At 45.2% G+C, this 22,722-nt stretch overlaps 1 protein-coding gene across 1 annotated transcript in view; it reads right to left on the bottom strand.

Moving 5' to 3' along the window:
* The window catches only part of LOC115469892 (shootin-1-like), a 174,803-nt gene that overhangs the window by 136,801 nt on the left and 15,280 nt on the right, over window positions 1-22,722 (bottom strand). The window contains exon 2 of the mRNA XM_030202648.1: window positions 13,568-13,620. Coding sequence (XP_030058508.1) covers window positions 13,568-13,620 — 53 coding nt within the window. The remainder of the gene's footprint in view (window positions 1-13,567; window positions 13,621-22,722) is intronic.

Below are 22,722 nucleotides of genomic sequence, written 5' to 3'. Positions count from 1 at the left end.
TACAGTAAGAATAAATCAAACACGAGCAATAGGTAATTACAGCAGTAAAAATATTCAAACAATACAAAGTATGGCATGGTATACCAGTAGCGTTCCTAGGGGGGCTGACACCCGGGGGCGGATCGCCGATGCGCCCCGCCCCCCGGGTGCAGCACCTCCCCCCGGAACAGCGCGACGCCCCCCCCCCAGCGAAAGAATCCCCGATCCCCGGGCGAAAGAACCCCCCCCCCCGGGGTGCATGCCGCTGGGGGGGGGGGGGGGGGTGCCGCGCGCCTGCCAGCTCTTCGTTTTCATGCTCCCTCTGCTCCGGAACAGGAAGTAACCTGTTCCGGGGCAGAAGGAAGCATGAAAACGAAGAGCCGACAGGCGCGCAGCACCCCCCCAGCGGCGTGCACCGCCCCCCCCCCCTTGGTACGCCACTGTGGTATACTACTTACAGTGTCAACACAATATGTAATGGAACATTTTAATTGAAAGTGAAGGGTAAAGCAGAGATGTAACATATAGATAGGCAAGACAGTAAGAAAAGTTAGAAAGCAAAGTGACTGATTTAAAGAAAGTTACACATAAGGTCAGAGAGATAGTTAAATATTATCTCAGCTAGGGTAGGAGCGGATAAACACGTCCCGTTGCAATATGTGCAGCCCGTGTCACTCCTTGTGTGTGTGAGTGAGACTAACAAGTTAGGTAGTTACTTCTTCCATCAAAGGCTTGGTTGAAGAGCCAAGCTTTCACCTGCTTCCTGAAGTAGAGATAGTCTTGTGTTAAGTGGAGCCTTTCAGGCAGTGCATTCCAGAGAAGGCTCGCTTGCAGGCATCACATCGTGTAATGTCTTTTGGACAGAGTGTGGTTAGGGATGTGCCTTGAGAGGACCTTAGAGTCCTTGGAGGTGTGTAGAGGGTACTCACACAGTGCGGCTTGAGTTGCACGCGCAAACCAAGTCGTGTTCTGATTAGCATGTGCAACTTAATTATCTTAACAAGCCGATCAGTGCCGATAATGGCCACTTAACAAGCAATTATTTCACAATAATTGGTTTTAATTAGAATTTACTCGCACAACTTGCTGAGGGTATTCTGTACAGTGATGCGCATAAATTCTAATGTGCGTAGCCAAAATGGGGGAATGGCCACGGGCATGGAATGGGTGGTTTGTGGGCATTTCTACATATTATGCATGTGTTATAGAAGACACCTGATCCGCGCCTAAATAAGTAGCCAGCATTCCTGCGATTAGATTTAGTCAAGTGGACAGGCCCCAGGCATATTCTATAAACCGCACCTAATTTTAGGCGTGGCTTTTAGAATACGCATAGGCATGGTTTTTTCTGGCTCCATATACAGAATCTAGCCCCAAGCGTCAAACAAGTACTTAATCCACGAGAGTACTCGCCACTCCACAAGCTCTGCTACAACCTAAATTGATTACAAAACCAGTGAGACTCTACAGACTTACCAGACCAGTACTCTACCATCACCGTCTACCACACCGCACCTTGAGTATTGTGTTCAATTCTGGTCGCCGCATCTCAAGAAAGATATAGTAGAATTGGAAAAGGTGCAGCGAAGGGCGACTAACATGATAGCGGGGATGGGACGACTTCCCTATGAAGAAAGACTAAGGAGGCTAGGGCTATTCAGCTTGGAGAAGAGACGGCTGAGGGGAGACATGATAGAGGTATATAAAATAATGAGTGGAGTGGAACAGGTGGATGTGAAGTGTCTGTTCACGCTTTCCAAAAATACTAGGACTAGGGGGCATGCGATTAAACTACAGTGTAGTAAATTTAAAACAAATTGGAGAAAATTTTTCTTCACCCAACGTGTAATTAAACTCTGGAATTCGTTGCCGGAGAAAGTGGTGAAGGCGGTTAGCTTAGCAGAGTTTAAAAAGGGGTTGGACGGTTTCCTAAAGGACAAGTCCATAAACCGCTACTAAACGGACTTGGAAAACTCCAAAATTCCAGGAATAACATGTATAGAATGTTTGTACGTTTGGGAAGCTTGCCAGGTGCCCTTGGCCTGGATTGGCCGCTGTCGTGGACAGGATGCTGGGCTCGATGGACCCTTGGTCTTTTCCCAGTGTGGCATTACTTATGTACTTATGTCCTCTACTTGGCTCACTTTTATTACATAGAGCAGTGATTTAACCTATTGTGATGTCATAGTGGCTCATTCCACCAATAAGAGCCAACCTCATTAGTGATGTCACAATGGCTTGATTGTATAGAATGTTTGTACGTTTGGGAAGCTTGCCAGGTGCCCTTGGCCTGGATTGGCCGCTGTCGTGGACAGGATGCTGGGCTCGATGAACCCTTGGTCTTTTCCCAGTGTGGCGTTACTTATGTACTTATGTACCACCCACCTGTGGACACTGACCTAATTGGGTTCCTACTGAGTTAAAGCCTTCTGATATTTACCCAGCTACCCCACGGCCTGAACTATTACTGTGTCACGCTTTCTTTAAGTACCAATCAGATCATCCAGTCTACTTAATCCTACCTCTCTGTGTTTATATGCTTTTTTTGAACTGTGTTTTTTTTTCCTTCGGCTCCGCCATGGCTACTCCATGCTCCATAACCCTTTCTATAAAGAAATATTTTCTTACATTTCTCCCTACTCTGCTCCTTGGCACCTCACACTATGATCACTGCCTTAACTATCAGGAACAATATTGGGCTTTATTTTATCCGAACACTGTTTTGCTCTCGAGGTCTGAATGCAGAATGTTTGAGTGGTTCTTGATGCTGTGGTTTGCTATTGAAGTGAAGACTGTTTGGTTGCCGAGAGCCAAATGAATATTTTAAGATTCCGACGCCAGGTTTTTCTTTCAGATGGTATGAAGATGTTGGGAGTTTGTGCTTGGAGAACAATCTTTTTTTTTTTTTTTTCAAGTTGAAAGGACTTATGTTAATGAGGAGGAGTGGCCTAGTGGTTAGGGTGGTGGACTTTGGTCCTGGGGAACTGAGGAACTGAGTTCAATTCCCACTTCAGGCACAGGCAGCTCCTTGTGACTCTGGGCAAGTCATTTAACCCTCCATTGCCCCATGTAAGCCGCATTGAGCCTGCCATGAGTGGGAAAGCGAAGGGTACAAATGTAACAAAAATAAAATAGATACTATTGGAGATTCTACATGGAATGTTGCTACTATTGGAGATTCTACATGGAATGTTGCTATTCCACTAGCAACATTCCATGCAGAAGGCTGCGCAGGTTTCTGTTTCTGTGAGTCTGACTCACAGAAGCAGAAGCCTACGCGGCCACATTGGTGATCTGCAAGGGCCGACTTCTACATGGAATGTTGCTAGTGGATAAGCAACATAGAATCTCAAATAGTAGCAACAGTGGAGGAGTGGCCTAGTGGTTAGGGTGGTGGACTTTGGTCCTGGGGAGCTGAGCTCGATTCCCACTTCAGGCACAGGCAGCTCCTTGTGACTCTGGGCAAGTCACTTAACCCTCCATTGCCCCCTGTAAGCCGCATTGAGCCTGCCATGAGTGGGAAAGCGCAGGGTACAAATGTAACAAAAATAAAATAGATACTATTGGAGATTCTACATGGAATGTTGCTATTATTGGAGATTCTACATGGAATGTTGCTACTATTGGAGATTCTACATGGAATGTTGCTATTCCACTAGCAACATTCCATGTAGAAGGCTGCGCAGGTTTCTGTTTCTGTGAGTCTGACTCACAGAAGCAGAAGCCTACGCGGCCACATTGGTGATCTGCAAGGGCCGACTTCTACATGGAATGTTGCTAGTGGATAAGCAACATAGAATCTCAAATAGTAGCAACAGTGGAGGAGTGGCCTAGTGGTTAGGGTGGTGGACTTTGGTCCTGGGGAACTGAGGAACTGAGTTGGATTCCCACTTCAGGCACAGGCAGCTCCTTGTGACTCTGGGAAAGTCACTTAACCCTCCATTGCCCCATGTAAGCCGCATTGAGCCTGCCATGAGTGGGAAAGCGCAGGGTACAAATGTAACAAAAATAAATAAATAAAATAATGTGCATTTTGATTCCGTGATGTGGTTATTGAAACTTGATATGCTGTAGTTTCTGTCACATTTACAAACCTTCAGGTAAATCAATAAATCATTTTTTGAAATTTTACTCATGCTATCAGTTTGATGGTTATATTGGCTTTTCAACAAAAAAAATATTCATAATTTGAAAATGTAAAAAATAACGATTTGTACTATAAATGTGGTGGCCCGATGATGATGTGCATACTGCCATGAGGAGGAGTCTCCCCTAGACAGCTGTAAACCTGAACCTTGTGCGTGCACTCGCTAGGCTATGAAGGAAATTTGGAAAGAAGCCTGAATTGCAGCCCAGGCAGGGGGAGGGGAAAGGGAAGAGGATGACTGACTACTCAGAAGCTGGTTGAAAGGGGTTTGGCTTCCCCCAGGTCCTCTGACAGGTACATGAAGAACTGGAGGAGTTTCCGTCAGCTAAAGTAGAGAGGTGTGGTAGCCGTGTTAGTCCACTCTTAAGGTTATCAATAGAAATCAAACAAAATAAAACATGGAAAAGAAAATAAGATGATACCTTTTTTACTGGACATAACTTAATACATTTCTTGATTTGCTTTCGAAGGTTGCCCTTCTTCCTCAGATCGGAAACAAGCAAAGTTGGTAGATGACAGTATATATAAGTGAAATATCAAAGCACTTCAGTGACAGGGGGGTGGATAGGTGAGACTCAGGGAGTCAGGAGAGCAATACAGTTTACAAAGCAATACAATTTTATGTTTTGTAATGGGCTAGAAAACCCAGATCTTTGTTAAGTCCTGTCTGCTGGGTGTCAAAATATTTAATCATTTTGACTTGAAAGGTCTTACGTTCCTGTATTGTTTTAAAGTTCCCTTTTAAGATTCTTACCATGAAATCACTGGTACAGTGTTCTGGTTTTGTAAAGTGCTGTCCCACAGGCCTGACATCTTTGCTTGTACTGGCATTTTTCATATAATCTCTATGTAAATTAAATCTCTTCTTTAGCATCTGACTTGTTTCTCCAATGTAGCTAAAGAGATGTAGGTTGTGGTCCCAAAGAGGAAGGCATGGGAGGAGCTCCTGGTGGTGGAATCCAGGGCTGTTCCAGAATTTAAAAAGGCATGGGATAAGCATGTGGGATCGCTTAGGAACAGGAAGAATTAGGGGTGACAGAGGATGGGCAGACTGGATGGGTCATATGGCCTTTATCTGCAGTCATGTTTCTATTCCACCAATGCCTAAGACCCAACCTCATCAGTGATGTCACAATGGCTCAATTGTCCTATTATTGCCTTACTTTCCCCCCCTTAGTGTGTTTCACTCTGGTAACCAGAGCTGAGATTGTGATGTCATAATGCCTCATTCCACCAATGCCTAAGAGCCAACCTCATCAGTGATGTCACAATGGCACAATTGTCCTATTCTTGGCTTACTTTCCCCTCTTAGTGTGAAGAGTTTCAGTCTCTGGTAACCATATTGTGATGTCATAATGGGAATAGGCTTAGGAGTAACCTAAGGAAGTATTATTTCACAGAAAGGGTGGTGAAGGCGTGGAATGGCCTCCCGGTGGAGGTGGTGGAGTCGAGGACTGTTCATGGGATAAGCATGTGGGATCGCTTAGGAACAGGAAGAATTAGGGGTTACAGAGGATGGGCAGACTGGATGGGTCATGTGGCCTTTATTTGCCGTCATGTTTCTATGTTTCTAGGAGCTGCTAACCCAGGGCTCTCAGGAAGATAGACTGCACAACCTACAGAGGGGGAGAGACAGCAGATTACAACCCCTCTGAGCAGATCCATGCTGTAGAAGTGGAGCCCTCCTTAGGAAGGTTTGAAGAGCACAAAACAGTGACCTTTCCTACTGACAGAGAGGAAGTTGAACTACCTACACAGACAACATGAACCTCTGAGTACCAGGTGTTGCCAGAATCCTGATGCCACCACCTCCTGTATATTCATGTAGACAGGAACATGAAAAATGAATTTGTCTATTACAAATTCGTTGATAAAACTTTATCAAGCACATTCTTCTCTTTGAAAATAAAGGGTGTGTGCCCTTTGTGGCTACAGTTCATTTAAAAGAAAAAGAAAAAACTTGAGCTGACATTTTAAATAAAGAACTGGCTTGTGTTGTGATGACCACCCCACCATACACACACATTCATTACTACCTTAAATGCACAGCTAGTCCCAGAAAACACACGTTTTCACTGTCTTTGTAAAACCCAACCAACTTTCTGACTTAAGGAGTAGCCTAATGGTTAGTGCAGTGGACTTTGATCCTGGGGAACTGAGTTTGATTCCCACTGCAGCTCCTTGTGACTCTGGGCAAGTCACTTAACCCTCCATTGTCCCTGGTACAAAATAAGTACCTGAATATATGTAAACTGCTTTGAATGTAGTTGCAAAAACCACTGAAAGGCGGTATATCAAGTTGAATTTCCCTTTCCCTATTTGAGATTCTACATGGAATGTTGCAGTTGCTACTGTTTGAGATTCTGGAATATTGCTACTATTTGAGATTCTACATGGAATGTTAATGTTGCTATTCCACTAGCAACATTCCATGTAGAAGTCGGCCCTTGCAGATCACCAATGTGGCCGCGCAGGCTTCTGTTTCTGTGAGTCTGACGTCCTGCACGTATGTGCAGGATTTCAGACTCACAGAAACAGAAGCCTGCACGGCAAGGGCAGGCTTCTACATGGACTGTTGCTAGTGGAGGAGTAGCCTAGTGGTTAGTGCAGTGGACTTAGATCCTGGGGAACCGAGTTCGATTCCCACTGCAGCTCCTTGTGACTCTGGGCAAGTCACTTAACCCTCCATTGTCCCTGGTACAAAATAAGTACCTGAATATATGTAAACTGCTTTGAATGTAGTTGCAAAAACCACTGAAAGGCGGTATATCAAGTTGAATTTCCCTTTCCCTATTTGAGATTCTACATGGAATGTTGCAGTTGCTACTGTTTGAGATTCTGGAATATTGCTACTATTTGAGATTCTACATGGAATGTTAATGTTGCTATTCCACTAGCAACATTCCATGTAGAAGTCGGCCCTTGCAGATCACCAATGTGGCCGCGCAGGCTTCTGTTTCTGTGAGTCTGACGTCCTGCACGTATGTGCAGGATTTCAGACTCACAGAAACAGAAGCCTGCACGGCAAGGGCAGGCTTCTACATGGACTGTTGCTAGTGGAGGAGTAGCCTAGTGGTTAGTGCAGTGGACTTTGATCCTGGGGAACTGAGTTCAATTCCCACTGCAGCTCCTTGTGACTCTGGGCAAGTCACTTAACCCTCCAAATAAGTACCTGAATATATGTAAACCGCTTTGAATGTAGTTGCAAAAACCTCAGAAAGGCAGTACATCGTCCCATTTCCCAACCATATACCACTTAAACAGCTCTGTTTAATCAACTCGCCACTGCTGGCGTGTCCCAGGAGATAACTGCAGCAGCCTGATAAGTTACAAAGTACTCTACCAGCATTACCGGAAGCCTTGGAAATCAGGCTCCAAAATAACACTGGAGAGGTTGAAGACAGGTTGGGTTATACATTCACATGTTAACGGAGAAAGTCTCAAAAAAATACAAATGAAATAATGACATCAATGTCATTCTGTGCCCCTTCCAAATTTCCCCTGCCTGCATTTTGCAGAACTGAAATATATGTAAAGGTAAATCCCTGAGGCTCTTTACTGCATCTTTTTACAGCCTGTTCCTTAGACACTGGAAACTTTTGTGCTGTGAGCTCACTCTTACTGCAGTTTTATGAACAAATTACAGCAACCAGACAACAGAAGCTGCGTCCCTGTGACAGAGTGCACAACCCCAGTCCTAAACTAGAATTACTGTAATTCTGTTGCTTATTGTCGTGGGCTTCTTGCCATTGTTTTTGTGAACAGACTGGTAATTCTAGTTCTGCATTTGCGTAGTCTGCTTGTATAACAGGGAAACTCTCTCTCATGAGCAGAGAACAGAAGTTAGAAAATACCCTCCTAATGTACCACCATATGATGAAACATACCCCCCCCCACCCCCACCCCCAGTGATTCTCTCCCACAGGAAGCTCTTATGCTCTGGAGGGTTGTGTTATATTTGTGATTGTGATATGACTTTACAGTATACAACAGGGGAAACAAAATATTAATTTCAAGAAGTTAACGCATCCCTGATCTTAGCGTTTTCCCAATCAATGTGCTGTGGGAAGGTCAGTCCTGACCCCTGCTCTGACCAAGACACACAAGGGGCTACTCTTTTGCGAGCGCTTGTGTAGTCACACCTATGACTCCTTCCTCACCAGAGCCTGAGCCCCAGAGTGTGGGGATTAACAAACAACATGTAGTAACATAGTAGATGACGGCAGAAAAAGACCTGCACGGTCCACCCAGTCTGCCCAACAAGATAAACTCATATGTGCTACTTTTTGTGTATACCTGACCTTGATTTGTACCTGTCTTTTTCAGGGCTAGCCCCGCCTCTCAACTACCAGGCCCGCCTCCCACCACCGGCTCTGCCACCCTATCTTGGCTAAGCTCCTAAGGATCCATTCCTTCTGAACAGGATTCCTTTATTTTTATCCCACGCATGTTTGAATTCTGTTACCGTTCAAACATGTCCTACATTCAAAAATGGAGGAGTGGAGGAGTGCCCTAGTGGTTAGAGTGGTGGACTTTGGTCCTGGGGAACTGGGTTCGATTCCCACTGCAGGCACAGGCAGCTCCTTGTGACTCTGGGCAACTCACTTAACCCTCCATTGCCCCAGGTACAAATAAGTACCTAAGCCGCATTGAGCCTGCCATGAGTGGGAAAGCGCAGGGTACAAATTTAAAAAAATTGTATAGCCAGGCCCTGCTTTGTGCAGTCCACACACTGCCCGTGGCACCTCCTCCTCCTGAACCTCTTCCACCAAGTAGCTTCACCCTCTGTCTTATCTCCAGAGTAAGACAGGGACAGCATGCACCAGGCGCTTGAAATAATGCATGTTTAATGTGGGATATAAATGCTATAAATAACTAAATAGATGCACCGAGGGGTCCTTTCACTAAGCTGCGGTAAAAACTGCCCTGCGGTAGCTCTGGGGGATCGTTTTTACCACAGCGGGTAAAAAGCCCCTAAAAAGAGACTTGGCGCTGCAATAAGATTCTTCTTACCCTGTGGCCATGCGGGGGGAGGGGGGAGAGAACTTACCGCCACCCACTGAGGTGGTGGTAAGAGCTCTTGTGGTAACCCAGCAGTAAACTTACCACTGGGTTAGCGCCACGCTAGAAATTATTTAATTATTTTCTGTAATGCTGGAAATGGCGGGTACTCAAGGCATAACTACCACCAGCGTCAGTTCCAGGTTGCTGCACAGGAACCCTTTTTAGTAAAAGGCCCCCCCCTCCCCCCCGGGTGCTGAAGCACCACTAGCTGCCACACCAGGGGCCTGGGTAGAGAAAAACAGATGCCAAATTACCCAGTTCCAGGAGGGAAATTCCGAGCCAGTCCTGGATTTCTTCAACCCCGTCCTGGTACCTTATGGGACCACCTGAAGTGCTGATTTCAACTGATGATATCAGAGACTCCAAAAAGAACGCTGACTTGAGATATAAGTTCAAAACAGGACTGACCCAAAAGTCTCCCTCCTGGACTGGAGCTGCATAACTTAGCAGCTCTGCAACGGTGGGCTCAGAACCAGGGAAGCCGGGCAAGTCATATTCAGTCTCCGATACAAACCAGAGACTCCGAGGATGGACTGCTCAAAACGAGTGAGATTTAAGGGCAATGGGTCCAAGATATAAATTTACAAAATTTTACATGTGAAAAAAGGTTCACAAATGTAATAAAAAAGCAAAATAAAATATTTTAGCTTTTTTTTCAATGTCTCTGAAAGAACACAGGCAGAATTAGGACTGTGTTCAAAGGAATTTCCCAGAGTAATTCCTGGGCTGAAAACTTCCCTTCACTTAGTATGTACACAGGTACATTTTGTAGCAGTGAACTTCCCCATTCCAGCCCAGATTTTCAAAGGGAAGCTTATTATCCTCACCAGATGCCCAGAAACATCCACAAGCAGGTGACCTGCACTTTTTCCAACTCTCTTTCCTTGTCCTGCCCTGCTGCTCATGTGCTCATTCAGGCAATGCCCCCACCTCCCACCAGGTCTGCCCACCCTCATGTAAAATTCTGGCATTTGCTGCTTGTTCTTTTGCTCAGCAGACCCTTCTCACTATCCTCCTCCCCCTCCCCAAGAACAATCACTGACCCTTTCCAAAGACCCTGTGCAGAGCTCAGCTTCCCACAAGCCAGTGTTGCCAGATGGCGAAAAATTTTCCAGCCCCAAACCAGCTCAACATTAATATAAATATTAATAAGGTAAATATGAATGAGGTCAATATGATTATTAACGCACTCACAAATCATAAACAGAATCATCAGCAGCAAAATCATCAGAATCAGCATAGGATAATCAGCACAATCAGCAGCATAATCTGCAGCATCATTATAATTAAGACAAATTCATAATCCATCCATCCACAAAAATAAAAGGAGCAAAGTTCCCACCACAAACCATCTCTTTTGATCTAGGCACAAGGGGAAAAAAAAAGATTTTACTTCTCCCCCAAGATTCAACCTAAATCATGTTTAATGCGGGATATAAATGCTATAAATAACTAAATAGATAGAAACTCTGAATGATGAGGACCGGATTCCCATAACATGCCTGTTTTAGTGGCCCTTTACCAGGAGAAAAAAAAAATTCTCTTGAAGATACAATGTGTGCTAGCCAGTGGCGTAGCAGGGGCGGCTGCCACCCGGGGCGGATCACCGCTGCACCCCCCCCCCCCCCCGGGTGCAGACCAACACGACACCCCCCCACCAGCGTGGACCCCCCCCACCTCGACACCGTCCCCACCTGCCTAAGAGCTCCATCTATCTGCAGCGCTGCTGTAAAGAAGAAATCGCTTCGTCGGCCCTTCCCTCACTCACTGTGTCCCGCCCTTGAGGAAATAGGAAGTTACGTCAGAGGGCGGGACACAGTGAGTGAGAGAAGGGCCGACGAAGCGATTTCTTCTTTACAGCAGCGCTGCAGATGGATGGAGCTCGTAGGCAGGTGGGGACCGTGTCAGGGGGGGAGGTGCTGCGTCGGGGGGGGGGGGGGTGTGGACGGATGCACCCCCCACCCGTTGACACCCGGGGCGGACGGCCCCCACCGCCCCGCTACGCCACTGGTGCTAGCCTCGTGTCCCTATAACCAGCCCCTCCTAAGGCCACACTGATAACGATTTAAAATAAATTACTACTCTATACTATATTTCCTCTGTGAACATCCGTAGGCCGCACAAGCTGGCAAGTTTGAAAATATAAGTCAGATGAAATAAAAAAATGCTACCAAGCACAACGTACGTGGTTGAGGTAGCTCATAATGGCAACTCCACTCCGTCCCTCTCCCTCCCTCAGCCCGGGCCCTCCCCAGTGACTCACTGGCTGCCTGGCTCGTCTCTTTCTCTGGACGCTGCATGGGCGGGTCCCCTGATCACTCTGACTCTCTCCAGAGCAGATCAGGAGGAGGGGAGCCGCCGCCGCCACATCTGACCCCGTCCCCAACGCCATCGCCGTGGCTGTCCTCTTCGTCTTCCCTCCACCTCCTCCTGCCCCCCCCCCACCCTTTCTATTGGTCCAATTGGGGAGCCAATAGAAACCTGGAGACTTCCTCTGCCTGTGGGACAACCGCCTAATCCACGACCGCGGCAGCAAAAGCCACCCAATATCCCGCGACCTGCGGGATTTGGGGTGAAACCCGCCCAATTCTGTAGCCAAACCATGGAATTGGTAACTTTGCCTACAGCCCCTGCAGCTCTCAGCCCCTCCCTTTCTTGTGAATACTACAGCCTTCCCATTGGCCGGATTCTACCACAGCCTCTGCACTGGAAAGGGGGAGCATTGGACAGCTGTCATGGGCTAAACTCTGAAAAATATCCACATACTAAGAGGCATATTTTCAAAGCACTTAGCCTTCCAAAGTTCCATAGAAGCCTATGGAACTTTGGAAGGCTAAGTGCTTTGAAAATATGCCTCTTAGTCATCCTTCTGGCTTTCAGACAGATAATGTACACATGTTTAGAATCCTGAAAAAATCCAGACAATTGGCAATTCTAGCCTCCTGAATCCTGAGCACATCTGACAAGGCCCCCCTAAACTTTTGTGCCTGAGGCCCAGTTTGCCTATGCCTTAATCCAGCTCTGCCCCCAGCCCCCCCCCCCCCCCCCACACAATGTGCATTGTAAAAGAGGAAAGAGCAATGCCCACTTTCTCACACACCACCATCTTAACAAATGTAGGTATGCCATATAAGGGCATTTTCCCCTTATTTGTCATTGTGAGTGAAGACTGTCAAATAAGGAAAAATTCCTTCATTTGGCAGACTACCGCCTGCTCAGTGCATCCCAGGATGCACTGTGTGGGGTCAGGTGCTGCCATTTTTCAAGGTGGGGAGGAAGGCAGTGAGGTGCACTAGACACTTTTTTTTGGGGGGGGGGGAACCATAAATAAAAGCAACAGAACCCAAAGTAAACGACAAGTTGATCTTGTCCCTGCAAATCATGTTTGATACACAGCTAGATAGAACCCTTTCTGCCTTGCCTCACCCCATGCCTGGAATAAACTCCCTGAGCCCATACACCAGGCCCCCTCCCTGCCCATCTTCAAATCCTTGCTCAAAGCCCACCTCTTCAGTGTCGCCTTCGGCACCTAACCACCATTCTATTCAGGAAATCTGGACTGCCCCTACTTGACATTTCGCCCATTAGATTGTAAGCTCCTTGGAGCAGCGACTGTCCTTTTTTGTTAATCTGTACAGCGCTGTGTAACCCTAGTAGCGCTCTAGAAATGTTAAGTAGTAGTAGTAATACACTTCAAATTAAATGAAAGAGGTATTTATCTTCCAGGGCTGGCAAGTGAAACTCCTACACTAAATTCTTGTTTGTTGATACCAGCAGTAGGAGTCGGGTTACCATATTTTGTCCCCCAAAAAGGACACATACCCCGCCCCCTTTCACGTCCTTGCTCTGCCCCCTGTCACATTTTCCCCTCCCCCCTGTCACACACCCCATCAATCCCCCTCCCCGTACCTTACTACTGCCCTGGTGGTCTAGTGACCTCTTCGGGGCAGAAAAGAGCCCCCTCTTTCCTGCCCGGAGTGCTGCCCTGCATGCATCCTTCCTGTTCATGATCTCGGCGCCGATTCAAAATGGCCACCGAGAGTTGACGTGACCTCACGAGACTTCAACTCTCGGCGGCCATTTTGAATCGGCGCCGAGATCACGAACAGGAAGGATGCATGCAGGGCAGCACTCCGGGCAGGAAAGAGGGGGCTCTTTCCTGCCCCGAAGGCGGAAGAGGTCACTAGACCACCAGGGCAGTAGTAAGTAAGGGGAGGGGAGGCTAGCAATCTGCCCGTTTGTCCGGATTTCTGGGCAAACGGGCAGATTGGCAAAACCCGCCCGGTTGCCCGGACATGTCCGGGTAAATCCGGACATATGGCACCCCTAGGTAGGAGAGACACCCAATACCAATAGAGTGCATGTTTAAGAACTTACTTGATCTTTGGTTTTCACACTTTCTGCCCTCAGCTCTTCATATTGGGCAACTGCTATAAAACAAGATTTTGAGAGATTATTAGAGCAGGTTACGCTGAACTGAACAAATCACTGTATAAGAAAGGCTCAGAATTTAATGCAATAGGTTAAAATATCATTTATGCAACCAGCGTTGCAGGGAGAGGGGTCTCAATGTACACCAGCTCATGAAAAACAGTTTTCCAACCAGACTTGGCATCAAGAGCTGCTCATTTCTTGCTTATTGATATTCCACTAATCATAAATCGCTCCAAGTATATCTGATCTTACTCGTGTCTCTGAATGGAGGAAAAGATGATGCTCGGCTTATCGATGTAAATTTTTCAAACTGATGTGAATCATAATCAACACTGAGATAAGTGTCCTTGACTTTTAAGGTTCCTAATATGGGAGATACATAAGAACGTTATGTTATAAAGCAAAGATTGAATGAAAATAATAAGAAATTCAAGAACAATTAAAAAATAACATTTACTGAATGGAGGTTTTTTTATGACCGATGAGGAAGTTTGAACGGCAGTTTTGGTTGAAAAATTTACACCAATAAGCTGAGCATCTGAAGTCTTTTCCTCCATTCAAAAACACAAGTAAGATCAGATATACTTGTAGCGATTTATGATTAGAAGGTTCTCATAAGCAAGATTATTGCCATATAGTTAATATCATAATTATGGATATTCCAGCAAGTTTCAGTGTCTTTCATTGGTCCCACCCTTTATGCTGCCACACATGAACCTTTGGGATGATACGAGACCCTTTGTGCCACAACCTACAAAGGGTTAACACTTCCTCAGCAGATATCATAACCACTGCATTGCATTACAGCCTCCCACTACAGATTTAAACACGATTAGTAGCTGGAAATATTTTGAGTTCACCCCCAATTATTAATTTACAAAGTTACCTACAAGGTAAAATTTTTCATCTAAGAAACAGGAGAAAAGCCCATGAAGCATCTGAACAGAAAACTGTACGGCAGTAACTCTAAACTGAATGACGTAAAGCCACTGCTTTAATAGGTCTAACTAGTGCCAATTCTACAACCGAGCAGTGGCGTAGCTACATGGGGCCACGGGGGCCTGGGCCCCCATAGATTTGGCCCTGGACCCCCCTGCTGATGACCCTCTGAAACGGGCCTCTTTTACTAGTTTTCTAATATGTGTTATATGTTTAAGGTGGGAATTAGCACGCACTAGCACTCTAGTTCAATAATCTTGCATGCAAAAGTGCGCACGTAGGTTATAGAATACTACCATGTAACTGCACTTAGAGGGAAGTTATCAACGTGGGCTTCCCTCTTTAATTAATGAAAAAGAAACGTCTCTAAAGTCAAAATCGCTGCTATCCTATATAATAATTCTCACCTCCAACAGGATGTGCTTGGGACCATGCCTGCCGGAAGTGGTCTGCTAGGCAGGCACGCACTGACCTCAGTGACAGACAATTTGGCAAAGCAAAACAATCTGAGTGCTGGCCATTAGGACACAGGGTTGATAGGAGAGTTTTAAAAGACTGAAGGAATCGAAAGTGTTCAGGGTGGGGGGGGGGGGGGGGGGCAAGTTCTGAATGAATGAAAGAAATGAAAATTTACGAGAGGCACACAATCTGAATGCCGGGCATTTGTACACAGGATAGATAGGACACTTTTTTAAAACAATTAAGGACGTCAAAGTATTACATCTTGGGGTGAGGAGGAAAACAGTGGGGTATCCGGATACTGGGCGTTAGGGCCATGGGGGTACATAGACTTTTGAAAGCCTTAAGGAACCCAAAGTGTGGGAAGGAGGAGGAAAAGGAGGGGAGGGAACGGGGTGAGGGGCATTAGGAACAGGGAGGGGGCCCTGTCACACACTCTCATTCTCACACACACACTGTCACACATATAGACTGGGGTAATGTAACATCTGTACACGCAAGGGACATAAGATTTCTTGATGAAATCAAGGACAGCTTCATGGAACAGCTAGTTCAGGAGCCGACAAGAGAAGGAAAAATACTAGACTTAGTCCTTAGTGGTGCTCATGATCTAGTGCAGGGGGTAACGATACGAGGGCCGCTTGATAACAGTGATCATAATATGATCGGTTTTGATATTGGCATTGAAGGAAGTGAAACTAGGAAATCAAGTACGCTAGCGTTTAACTATAGAAAAGGTGATTACGACAAAATGAGAAAAATGGTGAAAAAAAGACTGAAAGGAGCAGCTCGCAGAGTAAAAAACTTGCATCAGGCGTGGATGCTGTTTAAAAACGCCATCCTGGAGGTTCAGGACAAATATATTCCACGTATTAGAAAAAAGGGAAAAAAGACTAAACGTCAGCCGGCGTGGCTAAACAGTAAGATAAAGGAAATCATTAGAGCCAAAAAACAATCCTTCAGAAAGTGGAGAAGAGAACCAACTGAAAGTAACAGGATAGATCATAAGGAATGCCAAGCCAAATGCAAAGCGGAGATAAGGAGGGCAAAAAAGGACTTTGAGAAGAAATTAGCGTTGGAAGCAAAAATACATAGTAAAAACTTTTTTAGATACATTAAAAGCAGGAAACCGGCCAAAGAGTCGGTTGGGCCGCTGGACGAAAATGGTGTTAAAGGGGCGATCAAGGAGGACAAAGCCGTAGCGGAGAAATTAAACGAATTCTTTGCTTCGGTCTTCACCGAGGAGGATTTGGGGGGGACACCGGTGCCGGAAAGAATATTTGAAGCGGGGGAATCGGAGAAACTAAACAAATTCTCTGTAACCTTGGAGGATGTAATGGGTCAGTTCAGCAAGCTGAAGAGTAGTAAATCACCGGGACCTGATGGTATTCATCCCAGAGTATTAATAGAACTAAAAAATGAACTTGCGGAGCTACTGTTAGAAATATGCAATCTGTCCCTAAAATCGAGTGTAATACCGGAAGACTGGAGGGTAGCCAATGTTACTCCGATTTTTAAGAAGGGTTCCAGAGGAGATCCGGGAAATTATAGACCGGTGAGTCTGACGTCGGTGCCGGGCAAGATGGTGGAGGCTATTATTAAGAATAAAATTGCAGAGCATATACAAAAACATGGACTGATGAGACAAAGTCAGCACGGATTTAGTGAAGGGAAGTCTTGCCTCACCAATCTAATGCATTTTTTTGAGGGGGTAAGCAAACATGTGGACAATGGGGAGCCGGTTGATATTGTATATCTGGATTTTCAGAAGGCGTTTGACAAAGTGCCGCACGAAAGACTCCTGAAGAAATTGCAGAGTCATGGAATCGGAGGTAGGGTATTATTATGGATTAAGAACTGGTTGAAAGATAGGAAGCAGAGAGTAGGATTGCGTGGCCAGTATTCTCAGTGGAGGAGGGTAGTTAGTGGGGTCCCGCAGGGGTCTGTGCTGGGTCCGTTGCTTTTTAATGTATTTATAAATGACCTAGAGATGGGAATAACTAGTGAGGTAATTAAATTCGCCGATGACACAAAATTATTCAGGGTCGTCAAGTCGCAGGAGGAATGTGAACGATTACAGGAGGACCTTGCGAGACTGGGAGAATGGGCGTGCAAGTGGCAGATGAAGTTCAATGTTGACAAGTGCAAAGTGATGCATGTGGGTAAGAGGAACCCGAATTATAGCTACGTCTTGCAAGGTTCCGCGTTAGGAGTTACGGATCAAGAAAGGGATCTGGGTGTCGTCGTCGATGATACGCTGAAACCTTCTGCTCAGTGTGCTGCTGCGGCTAGGAAAGCGAATAGAATGTTGGGTGTTATTAAGAAGGGTATGGAGTCCAGGTGTGCGGATGTTATAATGCCGTTGTATCGCTCCATGGTGCGACCGCACCTGGAGTATTGTGTTCAGTACTGGTCTCCGTATCTCAAAAAGATATAGTAGAATTGGAAAAGGTACAGCGAAGGGCGACGAAAATGATAGTGGGGATGGGACGACTTTCCTATGAAGAGAGGCTGAGAAGGCTAGGGCTTTTCAGCTTGGAGAAGAGACGGCTGAGGGGAGATATGATAGAAGTGTATAAAATAATGAGTGGAATGGATCGGGTGGAGGTGAAGCGACTGTTCACGCTATCCAAAAATACTAGGACTAGAGGGCATGAGTTGAAGCTACAGTGTGGTAAATTTAAAACGAATCGGAGAAAATTTTTCTTCACCCAACGTGTAATTAGACTCTGGAATTCATTGCCGGAGAACGTGGTACGGGCGGTTAGCTTGACGGAGTTTAAAAAGGGGTTAGATAGATTCCTAAAGGACAAGTCCATAGACCGCTATTAAATGGACTGGAAAAATTCCTCATTTTTAGGTACAACTTGTCTGGAATGTTTTTACGTTTGGGGAGCGTGCCAGGTGCCCTTGACCTGGATTGGCCACTGTCGGTGACAGGATGCTGGGCTAGATGGACCTTTGGTCTTTCCCAGTATGGCACTACTTATGTACTTATGTACACAGACAGTCTCACTCTGTCACACACCCGCACATTCACTCTGGCTCTCTCTCTCAAACATACACACTCCCAGGAAAACCTTGCTAGCGTCCGTTTCATTCGTTCCAGAAACGGGCCTTTTTTACTAGTATGTAATAAAAGCAAGTCAAGCATAGGACAATCAAGCCATTGTGACATCACTGATGAGGTTGGCTCTTATTGGTGGAATGAGGCATTATGACATCACAGCAGGGCCAGGCTGAGGTTAAAGAGACCCAAGGAGAGAAGAGTTGAATCCCCAGCATCTGACGCTGAAACCACAGTTCCATAATCGTGACCTGACTGAGGTAAGCCATTTGAGGTAAGCCTGGCTGAGGACGCCTCAGTGATCCATGATGTCATACATGAACAGCATCTTGACATTCTAGGAATAAGTGAAACCTGGCTAGATGAAAGTGGGGGTTTTACAACTGGCTGAACTATGCCCAAGAGGTTTCAACATCCAACATCAACCAACACCAGGAAGACGGAGTGGAGGGGTAGCAGGCTTGATTTGGGATACAGTCAAACTACACAGAATCTCCATCCTCCAGCTACATAAATCAGAATCTGTTTTAATCCAGCTTAAAGAGGAGAAACCAATCTGTCTGCTCATGGTATACCGGGCACCTCGTAACAACACGTTATCTGTGCAAGAACTCCTAGACCTGATTACTCAAGTGACCCTGAATAACCCTAGGTTGGTAATTTCTGGACACAATCAGGCTTATTTTTGAAAGAGAAGGACGCCCATCTTTCGACACAAATGGGGAGATGGGCGTCCTTCTCTCAGGGTCGCCCAAATCGGCATAATCAAAAGCTGATTTTGGGCGTCCCCAACTGCTTTCCGGAGGCGTAGCGAAGGCGGGTCTTGGGCGTGCCTAACACATGGGTGTCCTCAACCCATAATTGAAAAAAAGGGTGTCCCTGATGAGCACTGGACGACTTTGTCCTTTTTTTCTTACAGCCAAGCCACGAAAAGGTGCCCCGAACTGACCAGATGACCTCCCCTTACTCCCCCAGTGGTCACTAACCCCCTCCCACCCTCAAAAATTTTTTTTAAAATATTTTTTGCCAGCCTCAAATGTCATACTCGGGTCCATCGCAGCAGACAGGCAGAACCAGGCCCATCCACCCCGTACCTGTTACACTTGTGGTGGTAAATGTGAGCCCTCCAAACCCCACCAGAAACCCACTGTACCCACATCTAGGTGCCCCCCTTCACCCATAAGGGCTATGGTAGTGGTGTACAGTTGTGGGTAGTGGGTTTTGGGGGGGGGGGGTGTTGGGAGGCTCAGCACACATGGTAAGGGAGCTATGCACCTGGAAGCAATTTCTGAAGTCCACTACAGTGCCCCCTAGGGTGCCTGGTTGGTGTCCTGGCATGTGAGGGGGGCCAACGCACTATGAATGCTGGCTCCTCCCATGACCAAAGGGCTTGGATTTGTTTTTTTCTGAGATGGGCGTCCTCAGTTTCCATTATCACTGAAAATCAGAAACGACGAAGTCTAAGGACGACCTAAATTTCCAGATTTGGGCGTCCCCGACCTTATTATCAAAATGAAAGATGGACGTCCACCTTTTTTTTGATAATACGGGTTCCCCCGCCTCTGCATCGGGACATTTTGCGAAGACGTCCTCATCAAAACTCGGGCGTCCCTTTCGATTATGCCCCTCCACAATAGCACTAGGTGACACAATGACAGCACTAGGTGATCAATTCTCCAACCCACGAAAGGGGTCACATACTAGACCTGGTATTCTATAAAGGGTTGACATCCCAGAGTTCTGGGATAACAGTATTTATTTATTTATTATGATTTACTTTCCGCCTTTTTGAAGGAATTCACTCAAGGCAGTACTCAGTACGAATAGATAAAACATGGGCAATAGGCAATTACAGCAGTAAAAATATTCAAATAACAAAAGTATGGCATAGTATACTACTTACAATATCAAGACAATACGTAATAGAACATTTTAATTGATAGTGAAGGGTAATGCAAAGATGGAACATACAGAGAGGTAAGAGAGTAAGAACAGTTAGAAAGTAAGGTGAGTAATTTAAAGAAAGTTGCATATGAAGTCGGAGATGGTTTAATATTATCTCAGCTAGGATAGGAGTGGCTAAACACGCCTTGTTTCGAATTGTATTGAAATAACATCCCTATCATGGTCAGACTATTTTCTAATTAAATTTTCCCAACCTGACCATCTGAAACAAATGGCACCTCCCAGAGTTTCGAAGGAGGTCAGAGAAAAAAAAATAGCTGACTGTTGAGAATTTCCTAGAGGTCTTGGACCACTCACATGTGGATGAAAGGACAACTATAGTGTCAGAACAGGTTGACATTTGAAATACACACTTAGCCAAGACCTTAGAGAGAACGGCACCACTGGAAAAGGTCTTATGCTCCACACACAAACGCTCACCTTGGTTTTCCCCAGAACATCGGATCCTTAAACGCGAATGACAGAAACTGGAAATGAGATGGCGTAAATCTCGCCTGGAAGACAGTCGTTCAAAAACGTATGGTTCGGAACAAAAATCTTTCAAAGATATCACCAAAACAGGGAAGATAGGGTATCCCAATAGCGACGTTGCAAAAGAGATCATAGTAGATCAAGTGTCGTTAAATGAGAATCAGACAAAAGATTGCAAATTAACACTGTCAACTACTGAGCAAGACGTAAATAGGAAGGACAAGCATATGGCCCTGTTTACCAAGGTGTATTAGTGTTTTTAGCATGTCTACACAGCACACACACGAACATGGTTAATGCGCTTTAAAAATGTTAACACGCCTGTAATGCTGCTTAGTAAACAAGGCTCATAGTTTGAAATGTCTATATGCGAATGACAGAAGCATAATGAAATGGGAGAGTTAGAATATATTGCACTAAATGAAAAATTAGATATAATAGGCATCTCTGAGACCTGGTGGAAGGAGGATAACCAGTGGGACGCTGTCATACCGGGGTACAAATTATATCGTAGTGATAAGGTAGATCGAATTGGTGGAGGGATAGCATTGTATAGATTGAAAATTCTACAGGAAACAAAACATCTTGAAATCCCTATGGACTGAAATTCCATGTATAAAGGGGAAAAGGATAGTGATAGGAGTGTACTACCGTCCACCTGGCCAGGATGAACAGATAGATGTAGAAATGTTTTTTTATTTATTGATTTGTTACATTTGTACATCCATCTGTTCATCCTGGCCAGGTAGTACACTCCTATCACTATCCTTTTCCCCTTTACACATGGAATTTCAATCTGTAAATATAACATCAGGGCATGCCAGGGAAGAAAAATTCCTTGACGAAATCAAGGACTGCTTTATGGAGCAGATGGTGCAGGAGCCAACAAGAGAAGGAACAATTCTAGACCTAGTCCTTAGTGGACTGCATGATCTGGTGCAGGAGGTAATGGTGCTGGGGCAGCTTGAAAACAGTGATCTTAATATGATCAGATTTGATATTGGCTTTGGAGTAAGTACACACAGGAAATTCAATACGTTAGTATTTAACTTTCAAAAAGGAGCCTATGATAAAATGAGAAGAACGGTGAAAAAAAAAAAAAAAACTTAGAGGAGCAACTGCGAAGGTCAAAAATTTACATCAGGTCTGGATGCTATTCAAAAATACCATCCTGGAAGCCTTGGCCAAATATATTCCATGTATTAAAAAAGGAGGAAAGAAGACCAAACGACAGCCGGCATGGTTAAACAGTGAGGTGAAGGAAGCTATTAGAACTAAATGAAAATCCTTCAGAAAACAGAAGGAACCAATTGAAAACAATAAGAAACAGCATAAGGAAGGCAAACAGGAATTTTGAAAGAAAAAAAAAAAGATTGCGTTGGAAGCAAAAACATATAGTAAACATTTTTTTAGGTGTATTAAAACCAAGAACCCAGCAAAAGAATCAGTTGGACCACTTGATGACCGAGGGGTAAAAGGGGTAATCAGGGAAGACAAAGATATAGCGGAGAGTTTAAATGAATTCTTTGCTTCGGTCTTCACCGAGGAAGATTTGGGAGAGATACCTGTGCCAGAAATGGTATTCACGGCTGACGAGTCAGAGACACTGAATGAAATCTCTATAAACCTAGAGGACGTAACGGCGCAATTTGACAAATTGAAGAGTAGCAAATCTCCTGGACTGGATGGTATTCATCCCAGAGTAGTGATAGAACTGAAAAATGAACTTGCGGAACAATTGTTTTTAATATGTAATTTATCTTTAAAATCAAGCATGGTACCGGAAGAGCGGAGAATGGCCAATCTAACGCTGATTTTTTAAAAAGGTTTCTAGGTCATATAAAGTAAAACATAATGGAAAGTTATAGGATAGTTTGGAGGAATCCTTGTGGAGGGAAAGAGAATGGGATATTTTTTTTTGCATTGAAAGTTGTTTACACAGGTACTTATTTGTACCTGGGGCAATGGAAGATTAAGTGACTTGCCCAGAGTCACAAGGAGCTGCACTGGGAATTGAACCCAGTTCCCCAGGATCAAAGTCCGCTGCACTAACCACTAGGCTACTCCTCCACTCCTGCAGGGTTTTCCTTTGTCGCCTACATTGTTTAATATCTTTTTACATTCTTTGGATATGGAACTCACCAGAGAGAATTATATCACTTACAGTGATACCGATGATATTACACTGTTAATTCCG

The sequence above is a fragment of the Microcaecilia unicolor genome, chromosome 5, assembly GCF_901765095.1.
Source record: "Microcaecilia unicolor chromosome 5, aMicUni1.1, whole genome shotgun sequence".
NCBI lineage: Eukaryota > Metazoa > Chordata > Amphibia > Gymnophiona > Siphonopidae > Microcaecilia > Microcaecilia unicolor.
Note: the sequence above shows the minus strand (reverse complement) of the source record. Positions and strands in the feature narration are given on the sequence as shown.